Below are 10,902 nucleotides of genomic sequence, written 5' to 3' on the forward strand. Positions count from 1 at the left end.
AATTATTCATAAACGATTTGTTATCCGTTTTGATTCGAACCGAAAAATCTGGATATCCGTTACTCTACGGAGCAAATCAAATACTAAAATGCAATATCCGTAAAAAAAAAGCAAATCACAAATATCAATATTTATATGAACATATATCCAATTAGATCCGTTATATGCATATATATACATATATTTAAATAATTATATATAAGTTATATATTATAGTTTATATAAATTTTACAATATTTTGTTTTTAAATAATTTCATTTTAAGAATTTTATTTTTCATGTATTATTTTGAAAAAATGTCATTTAATATTAATTAACAGTATCTTTATATATTTATCAATCATCTTTATATACTTTTACATACACATACATGTGCACATTGACGTGAACACCTTATAACGAAGTATTTACTACAACTGAAATATCTATTTTTTGGATGTTAAAATATTATTTTTCTTAATGCTTATTTTCACTATCGACCAAATTGTAGTAAACTGATTTGTCTTAATAATTTTTTTTTTAACTATTATCCGTTTAGAAACTATAATATGAAACCATTGGAAACAAACAAATAATAGTAATTTTTGATTATCACAGGAAAAAAAAAACAAAAACATCAAAAATTTTAACCGAACAAACCAAATAAATATTGATTTAAAATGATAGTTATATTTTCGGAGATTAAAAACTAAAACAGTCTCTTTACTAAAAAATAACGAAACTAATAATCACATTTCGCACAAGGCGCAGATTATTACCTAGTTAAAAATGACTGGCCTTACGCAACATTATCATTTTTCCTGTCCTTTCCACAATCTAACATAAAGAATCCAACATTTTCGTAAACGACGGATTGCTTGACAACTATCTTTCGCAAGGCGGTTACTACTTATAAATACGGCCGTCCACAGTCTCACAAACTTGTGGATGTTGGTATATAGCCTTCCCAAGCAATGCATTAAGGAAATTGATCATCTCTTCTTCAGTTGTTCGTATTCTCAGCAAATATGGATGGGAGTAACAAAAAATCTGCTTCGAAATGGTTCACCACGGACTGGAATAGCATTTTGGATTTGTTAGTAAATAATAGAGGGAATGGTAATGACATGTTTCTTCTGAGATGTTTCACACTATTTGGAGGAAAAGGAATGGGAGAAAGCATGGATAAAGGCCTCAGACCTCTACCGCTATAATAACGTTCATTGACAAAGGAGTTAGGAACCGTATTTCGTCGCTATGCATGGTTGGAAGTAAAATATTCGCCACTGCATTGCAATCTTGGTTTGCAAGCCGGAAGTAGTCACAACTCACTAGGAGATTCTTTGATTATATTTCACCTTTTAAACTTTTCTTAATTCAAACTTAAGAAACATAGTCAATCAAGTTGTACAAAGGTTTTTTTTATATGAATAATTTAACACTTTCAAAAGACCGTGTCGTTTCAATGTTAAATATCTAGACTCTGCATCAACCTAAAAGATGACTAAATGAATAAATCAGATAATCATATCAGTCTTACATCACACTTTAAATGTTAACGGATTCACCAGAGCAAAGACCAAAGCTGTGAGAGAAACTAATATGACATTGAAATCTATTAAATCTCATATCAAAAAGATAACATCCAAAGCTGAATTTTTCTCTTGTTACTTAATGATCATCTTACAACAAAAAGGAACGAAATTAAGGGTATCAACAGTGACAATCTAACACACAACAATTGCACAAATTTGAATTCAATCACACATTCGTTTCTTAACGCCCTTGGATCACAGATTGTGGCATTTCATTAATGCCGATCAAGTCCTTAGATGTGGATTCGCCATATCTCGCATGCACTACAAATATGGGTTGTTTTGGTGATGGAAGATCTGATTTCTTGGTTAGCATAGACAACAGCTCTAGTGTGCTTGGTCTGTCTACAGGTTGGTGTTGAACACATAGCAGACCAATCTGAACACATCGTCCAACTTCAGATGGATGACATGAATTAGCAACCTCTCGGTCCAAAAAATCAACTCCTTTGGTTTCACACCATGATTCCCATGCCTGTTGTTTAGTTTCAGATCAGCCAAATATGCATATAAGTAAATGCAAGAAAAGCTTTGAGACCTCAATTAGTCTTGCTTACATATGCAAGAAAGCCTTTGCACTAGTTGTCATAACTCAACCTTGAGATCTTATCTCCGCTGATGGTTTCTGTTGGGGTCAAAAATAGTACCTCTCAAAATCAACATCTAAGATTGCTTCTCTTAACGAATTTCTTCAAAATAATTTCAGAAAAGTACCAAAGAAGAAATCTTCGAAATATCAAAAGAGTTGCATCCTCGTCGACCTCGCCATAAGACGAGTGAGACGATCAAGTCCAGCTCGCCATATGGCGGGATGGTCCAAGTCCAGCTCGTCATATGGCGAGCAGGACAGATCAAGTCCAGCTCGCCATATAGCGAGCGGGACGATCAAGTCCAGCTCGCCATATGGCGAGCAGGACGAACTGTACAGTGACCAAATCTCTTTCTTCGTGTCTCGACTGCAGCATCCCTCGTTTCGTCTCGATTGAAGTTATCGTTAAAACTTTATGATAAAAATCGCAAAGACTACTTTCTTCTTCGAATCAATCGTATAAACGCTTAAGTCGAAAAACGGTTCGAAAAGGTCTAAAACGTGGCTAAGACCCACTTACGAATTTACACGAGAGTGAGCCCAAGATTACTATGGCGGTCTATCTTTTATTCGTAGGAGAAGATAAATTTCAAGTTTCAAGGGATAATTACGAAGATCAGGAAAATTGGAATATTTCCGCGAATAGACAAACTTGGGCCCAAAGGTAAGAGGAAAAAGGTGACAGACCTTGAAGACATATATACTGGGGGGAGGGGGGGGGGAATAAAGCAAGGAGCACATGGACGATTCTTTTAGACTCTTAGAACTTTCTGCACTTAGGATTTTAGGCATTATTCTCGACATGCTTAGTTTCTAACGCAATTTTTGGAAGAATAGCATAACAGATCTTACGATGAACTGTCTTAAATAATTTTCGTATAACCAAAAACGAAGCTCCTTGCAGGTCGCTGACTTCTGCCCTTCACTTCCCTCGGTTACATCCAAGCAGGAAGTCGGCCCGCAACTGACTCCGCACGAGTTATGTGTCGAGCCTCTTAGGCTTCGTCTCCCTCGGACTAAAAGAAAAAAAATTACATACGACTAAAGGAAACATTATCCGAAGCATTCATCGTATAACTGAAACCTAAAGTGGAAGATCGTTTTCTAAAAACATGGGCCATCTTAAAGCAGAAAGTTCCGGCATACCTGGCCTATCAATCTCGACAAACGCTATTTGGCCCTTGGCCAACTACGCCTTCCCATAAAGCCTGAACTAGAATTTGGCATTCCCTTTAAGGACAATCGTAAACTAACATGACTTTAGTGTTAACACGAAAGTGCGATGGTCTAGTCCTTTACCAACAATGTCTCTGGATATACGGCCGAACACAGCCTTCATACCAAGCAAAAACAATTGAGCGACCACCGCTCCAATCACTTAACGACTAAACGACAATCCACGATTTGTCATAAAACGCCAAGAGAGGATTACACAAACAATTTGTCGTATAACCCAGAAGCGGAAATCATACGATAAAATTCTTCATAACAAAACTCAGTCCTAACAACCAAACGGTTAATGAGAGATTTGAACTTATCAACAATCAACTAAGTTTTGTATGCTCCACAATTCACTTTAATCCCGCAGGGTTTTACCCGTAAAATATGACATGTAAAGAAACATTCGTAACAAAGCTCCTAGAGCTATACGAGCCATCCTTAAAAATACACTAAATAAACTTCGGAAGTCCAACACTTCACAAAGCACAGTGGAGAAAGACGCTTCTTCCCAGGGACAAATTTACGCGACCCCTCGGTCTAAATTCCTTGATCAAATATCAAACAGTTTACCATCCAAACAGAAACAACAGTTTTGGCTGTGAACATCCGCAAACAAACCAAAACGTTTTTTTGCCGTAAGGTAAGGACAAAACCCTTGCGACACCACTCTTCAAGCCCGTAAACATTTCAACCACAAAATATGGCATAAGGAAAACTCAACCTTCGGCATCGCGAGACGTCACTAATGCTCGAAGAACTGTTTTCCGTCTAAATTTCCCAGACGGAACCCTCTTCTCAGAAACTCGAAACAGTCAAAATGCACTAACACCTCTAAACGGTAACACACCTCTGAACGGTAACATTTATCATTTTTTTGTTGCTGATCACAACAAACGAACTCTAACGGCCTACACAGACTTAGTCATCCCCATAAGGATAGGCTCTCGTACATCCGACAAGGATAACATAGCGCGATATACAAGAAATCCAAAATTTTGGTCATCACCTGTAAACAATCTTTGGAAGTAGCTCGGTTCCTACCAAGAAAAGTCATATAAGCCGATAACAATTCGCAGACTTTAAATCGGTACGAATTAGGTTAAAATCGCAAACAGGTAAAACGAAAGCCGATTAGTCGTCGCAAAACCTTAAGGAGAGAGTAAACCTAGGCCTTTTCCCTAAACCCAGCACTCTGGTCTCTAACATCTCAAAGGAAAAGTATCAACACCCCAATACGAGATCCCAAAATTTGTCTCTTCATTTATATATGCACGTTTATGAGTCTCCGCGAACTAAAAAACTTTGAGTACTTTCATCTTGCACAACGCCAGATTTGGTGATCGTCTTAGTGACAGGAATGATATGACAACTCACATCCTGCCCCTGTAACTCTGTAAATGGCAGTTCTCTTGATTTGTAAAACCATAATTTTATAGATACGAGCAAAACGGCACGGATTCGAAGCCATACGCTATCAGTCCAGAAATATAAATACAGCCACACTTGGTCAAAGCAAACAGCCAACGAGGCTAGGCCTGAGGCCAACATAGGTCGAATGTAAAATGCCATCCGCAGCAACATGCTCGAAAGTCTTTACACGATACATAACCAGACCATAAAGGTCTCGCTGGAAAACAGGTCATAAAAACCTTAACTCCAAAATGAACTACGTAAGGCTTAATCCCTTTGACAAGGGTACGTAGGCAGCGTTCATAAGGCGCAGCCCCAATCTTATAACATTATATTCTTACGAGGAATAAAGAATCAAAATCCAACACCTTATAGGAATATGAGGATGAGATTAATCTCCACAATAAAATGATCTCGACAAAAGTTTTCGAGAGAAAAAAGAAAAGCATACCTAGCCGTAGATTCCAATTAAAAACATCATTCGCCCGCAAGAATCATACTCAAAACTTGCAGGCAGGGGGCTAACTGTTGGGGTCAAAAACAGTACTCTCGAAATCAACGTCTAAGATTGCTTCTCTTAGGGAATCCCCTCCAAATAATTTTGGAAAAGCACCAAAGTAGAAATCTTCGAGAAATCAAAATAGCTGCATCCTCGTCGACCTCGCCATATGGCGACCGGGACGATCAAGTCCACAAAGAAACCGAGCAACACATACAAAACATGATGCCTCATTAGATTTAAAGAAATTTGATACTTATTTTTCATACTCAAACCACATAGCACATGTTAGGTGTTGTTCATTTACTCACCTAGGTGATCTAGGGTGAAGAAGCAAATCAATGTTCGTTTATTGCATTATAGTGCAACATCCGGATGGATCACCCAACTACATTTGTGTAAACTCCCCTCAAATTTTTACCCAAATGAAGATGAGTTTTCATGGTGCATATGGATGCATCTAGTTCAGTCTAAAATTATAAATGACAAAAATAACCTTTTAAACCAAAATATTTATTTTTAAAAACAAAAATCCTATTTTTATGCAAATATATTTTTCATCAAAACTGAAAACGTACTTTTCCGCAAAACCGTAACAACGCATTTTCCGTTAAGACCGTAAAAACGCATTTTCCAACAAAGACACATTTTCCCGCCAAAACAGCAAAATGCATTTTCCCGCCAAAAATGCAAAACACATTTTCCCGCCAAAATCGCAAAAAACACATTTTCCGTTAAAAACGTAAAACGCGTTTTTTAGCCAAAACTGTAAAACACACATTTTCTGTCAAAACCGTAAAAACGCACTTTCCGTCAAAACTGCAAAAACACATTTTTCCGTCAAAACCGCAAAAAGTACTTTTTCGAGAAAAAAAACGGAAAAATGCATTTTTGTCAAAACCGCAAAATGCACTTTCTGTCAAAACCGTTAAACGCAGTTTTCCGTCAAACTCACGAAAATGTACTTTCCGTCAAGACCGCAAAAAACACTTTCCATTAAAACCGCAAAAACACACTTTCCGACAAAAAATCGTAAAAACGCATTTTCCGCCGAAGCACTTTTCCGTCAAAAATGCTAAAATGCAGTTTCCCGCCAAACCGCAAAAATGCACTTTTTTGTAAAAACCGTAAAAACTAACTTTTCCGCCAAAACCATAAAACATTATTTCTCATCAAAACCACAAAACACACTTTCCGCCAAAACCTTAAAAATGTTTTTTCTGACGTAAAAACAAGTCTATTTTAGTAATTTTAGTAATAAGTTGATAGACCATGGATTTTACCCATTTTTAACCATGGTTTATGAATGTTTTAAGATATATTATTACTATATAGAGTTTATTTTGAGTGATTACAGGTTCATGTACTATCTGGAAGAAAATGATGTATTTGAAGCTTTTTGGAGATCTTTTAAGCTTCGCTGGAAGCAAGAGATGGTCGACGGTCGCAATTCAGTATCGACCGACAGTTACCACCAAATATCGATCGATGTTGGGTTCCTTACATCGATCAATTATGAAGCCATCCGAGAATTAATGACAAATTAGAAGATTTCAAGTTTCACAAAGTTCTTAATAATTACATCATTAGTCTCTGGCCGCTTGTTAGGCTATTTATTAGGGTTTTGTATCATTTTAGAGCCAGACTTGCCTAGAGACCTTTTTAAACCTAGTTTGGAGGAGGCAAGAAGCCACCATTGAAAGATGAGAGCTTAGGATTGGAGAGATAGATCATCTACTGCAAAACAGAGAAGATCTTGAACTCCCTTGTTTTCATTATTTCTGTTACTTTTACTATTTATTTTATCTAAGTATTATTCAGACCATCATAATCATGTGTTCCATGAATATGTCTGAGTAGTCCTTACTGTTAGATTTAGGTTTCTCAAATGGGTTGATAAAGGTAATACTGACTTAACAATTGCTAGGGTGTTTAGAAATATAGTTCATTCATCTAGTTGTGCTTAAAGCTAAGTTTAGGATTGATCACCCTTTAAACTTAGATCTTAGGATTAATTGGGATCAAGCCATTGCTTGACTCAATACCTTAAAATAAATAGAATGATCTAACTGACTAGATGCAGACGAGAATTGGTCTAGTGAGTTAGAGAATACTATATCAAACTTGTCCGTAAAGCTTTCTAGAAGAAATATCGATCGACGCAGCGAGAGCCCTGTCGATCAATATTTTGAAAGGTGTATCGATCGATCTTCACAAAGAATTATCGATCGACACTTTCTCGTGATTAAAATACGAGAGTTGAGATCTGGGATCCAGATTAGATAATCAAATAGATTATATCCTAGTTTGAATTCAAGAACAATTAATATTAATAAACCCCTAATTCTCAAGTTAAGTTTTACTTATCATACCTGAGAATATACCTGAATCTAGCTACTTCAACCAACTGTTAACAACCTCAAAACAATCAATCGAGCACTAAATTTGCTCACCAATCCATTTACTGCTTCTAAAACTTATAAACCATTTAATCTAGATTTATTTAAAGACCATAATCTACTGTGTAATCCTAGAGGCTCTGTGGATTCGATCCCTAAGTACTACATCCGAACCTCTTATTTGAGAGAGTAATTCACTCCTTAGGGTAATTTGAGTGATATCAAATTTGGCGCCGTTGCCGAGGACTCTTTCTTATTACCATTAGATTACGTTTAGAATTTAATCTAGATTTTGTTACTAAATTTGCTAAAAGTTTTCTCTCTTTTCCTGCTGACACAGGAGCTTCAAGATGGAAAACATGGATTTCGGCCGGACATCGATCAACGAGGTGAGAGCAATATCGAGCGACAAGTCGGCAGCAATATCGGTCGACGTCGAACATCCAACATCGATCGACAACACCCCGTCGGAAGCAGGTAAGTTTTCTCTTACCAATGATGCTAATGAGGGAGTAGTCCTAGGAGAACCTCAAAGTCAGCTAAGCAACGCAAATAACCAAATTATGAATGAACAGGGTACTGAAATCCCTGTTCAAATTAAATCTATCTCAGAAAGAGATAATGAATGGAAATTGCCTTTGCAAGACTACTTAAACCCTGGAAGGACCTATTCCAATAGGTCCGCAATTAGACTACCAAAAGATGATACCAAGAGATTCGGGATCAGTCCTGAATACTTAATTATGGTACGTCAAAACCCTTTCCGTGGGACCGTCTCAGAGCGACCGCACGGCTACATCGAGTATCTAGAAGAATTAATGGATGATGAATACAATCGTTGTAAACTCTTACCATTTTCCTTAGAAGGCGACGCCAGAAAATGGTTTGACCAAATACCAACATGATCTTTGACCTGTTGGAAGGAGATAAGGAGTGCCTTTATCAATCAATTCTTCGATGAGGCGCACTACTGGGATGTAAGAAAGAAAATCTCCACATTCTGTCAAGGTCCATGGTAATCGTTCAGAAACGCTTGGGAGAGATTCAAGAGCTACCAACTTGAATGCCCCCACCATGGCTATTCAAAGCCACAGCTCATTAATACCTTTTACGGAGGTATTAATCTTCATTACCAAATTACGCTCGACACAGCCAGTGAAGGGAACTTCAGTACTAGAAACCCTAAAGAAGTGTAGCGTTTGATCAAGAATATAGCTACGGGAAGATCCTACGAAATGATGGACGTAGAGTTAGGAAGGAAAGTTGACTCAGTTGATGAGTCACCTTTACTCGAAATTAAAGAACATCTAGACTCACCCCATCTTGCTTTTGAAGGACAGAACCAATTTGGAGTTTACCAAATTGATGATGTTACCCTATCTGAGCTAGAACAGCAAATAAATTTTGTAGATAGCCAAACCTTGGAAAATAAGTATCCTAGCCCTGATAGCTTTACCCAAAATTATGATGCTACTGTTGGATCACGCCGAGGCAGAGCGAAATTTTGGCTAAACCAAGCTTTCACGGGAAATAGCAAATTGGCCACTGACCTGAACGGAAAGATAGACTTAATCTTTAGTGAGCTGACGAGGAAGTTCGACACTTTGAGTGAACACATTAAGAGACTGGACAGTTGGGTCGCGGAAAACGCAATCGCCATCAAAAGAGAGACAGGACGTCTCCCTGGGCGGGCTGACGCGAACCCAAAACGTCAAGTTAATGTCGTGTTATTGAGAAGCGGAAAACGCCTCATTCCGAGCACAATAGAAATCAACAACACAGAGAAACATGTTGTAGTTGAGGAAGCCGGTGAAAATAGGTCACGCCCTATAATCCTCGATGATCCCAACACCGAGTCAGAAATACCTCGAGAGAAAGAGCGACCCAACACTGAGAAAGAGGCCATCGACCTTGAGGAGGAAGAGGGAGAATTGGGAGAAGATGTCGAAATCGATCGACAAGAAAGAACGAACAATGTCTATCGACTCTCGACTCCTGTTGAACCCACTATAGAAAGAGTGTATAGGACTCTACCACCCTTCCCTCCTAACAAAACTCAGACTAAGCGAGAGCTAGATAAAGCGATCTGCAAAAAAGCATTCGATAAGATCATTTTGGAAATGCCATTGAGTGATGCAATAAAAGTTTCACCTTCAATAAAAAAATATGCAAAAGATATGGTATCCAACAGTTTTCCAGCCGCTGAGCGCAGCGTCATGATGGTTTCAGAGGAAGTAAGTGCAATAATCCAAGGCGAGATCCCAATCAAGAGACCCGATCAGGGCAGTTTTGTTTTGAATTGCAATATACGGAACAAAACATTATCTCGATCCCTTTGTGACCTAGGTTCCAGCGTGAACCTCATGCCACATTCTGTCGCAACAGCCTTAGGATACGACAAGTTCAAACCTACCAACATAACTTTGGTTCTGGCCGATAGATCCATTAGATTACCTGAGGGAGTGCTTGACGACGTGCCAATAAGAATTAACGGCTGTCGCGTTCCAACAGATTTCGTGGCACTGAAATACCAGAATGAACCAAAGGACCCCCTTATTTTGGGTAGACCATTCCTAGCTACTGCAGGTGCGATCTACTGTGTCAAAGAGGGTAGGATATGTCTAAACATTGGAAACATTCCGATGACTTTCAACATGGATAACCTGATAAGATGATCCTTGATCGATAAACAGACTTCCTACGTGGACGATATCTGTGAATTGACTGAAGAATCTTTCATAAACTGGTGCTCAGACGACCCACTGGAGATAGTTCTCACAGCTAGTGAAGAAGAAACTTTCAGTGTCGACAGTAGAGCTGAAGAATACACACGATTAATGGACGCGAGCATGGAAACAGAAAGCATTGATGACATAGAGGATGACGCTTGGGCAATCAACGTCGATCGATATTTAATAAGATCTGTCGATCGACAACCATCCTCCTTGAAGGAATGGGATCCCGAAAAAGCACCAAAGATTGAGTTAAAACAGCTGCCCGCTGTACTCAAATATGCTTTTCTCTATACAGATTCATATCCAGTAATCGTGAACGCCAACCTCACAAACAGAGAACTTGCGTTGTTATTAAATAAACTACGCAAATACAGGAAAGCCCTGGGGTACTCTCTCGAAGATATTCCTGGCATTTCTCCAGATCTGTGCATGCACCAGATTCACCTAGAAAACGGATCAAAATTGTCAGTGGAACG

At 38.3% G+C, this 10,902-nt stretch overlaps 1 protein-coding gene across 1 annotated transcript; it reads left to right on the plus strand.

The window, feature by feature from the left end:
• Positions 1-8,929: 8,929 nt before the first annotated feature.
• Positions 8,930-10,366, plus strand: LOC125585923. The gene has a single exon (XM_048755644.1). It carries the CDS (start codon positions 8,930-8,932, stop codon positions 10,364-10,366), a length of 1,437 nt encoding a protein of 478 aa, XP_048611601.1.
• The last annotated feature ends 536 nt before the right edge of the window (positions 10,367-10,902 follow it).

Source organism: Brassica napus, chromosome C4 (assembly GCF_020379485.1).
Source record: "Brassica napus cultivar Da-Ae chromosome C4, Da-Ae, whole genome shotgun sequence".
Lineage (NCBI taxonomy): Eukaryota > Viridiplantae > Streptophyta > Magnoliopsida > Brassicales > Brassicaceae > Brassica > Brassica napus.

Bases quoted from the DNA above. Each gene is read 5' to 3' on its own strand.
- LOC125585923 (XM_048755644.1), top strand. From the start codon at position 8,930: ATGGACGTAGAGTTAGGAAGGAAAGTTGACTCAGTTGATGAGTCACCT.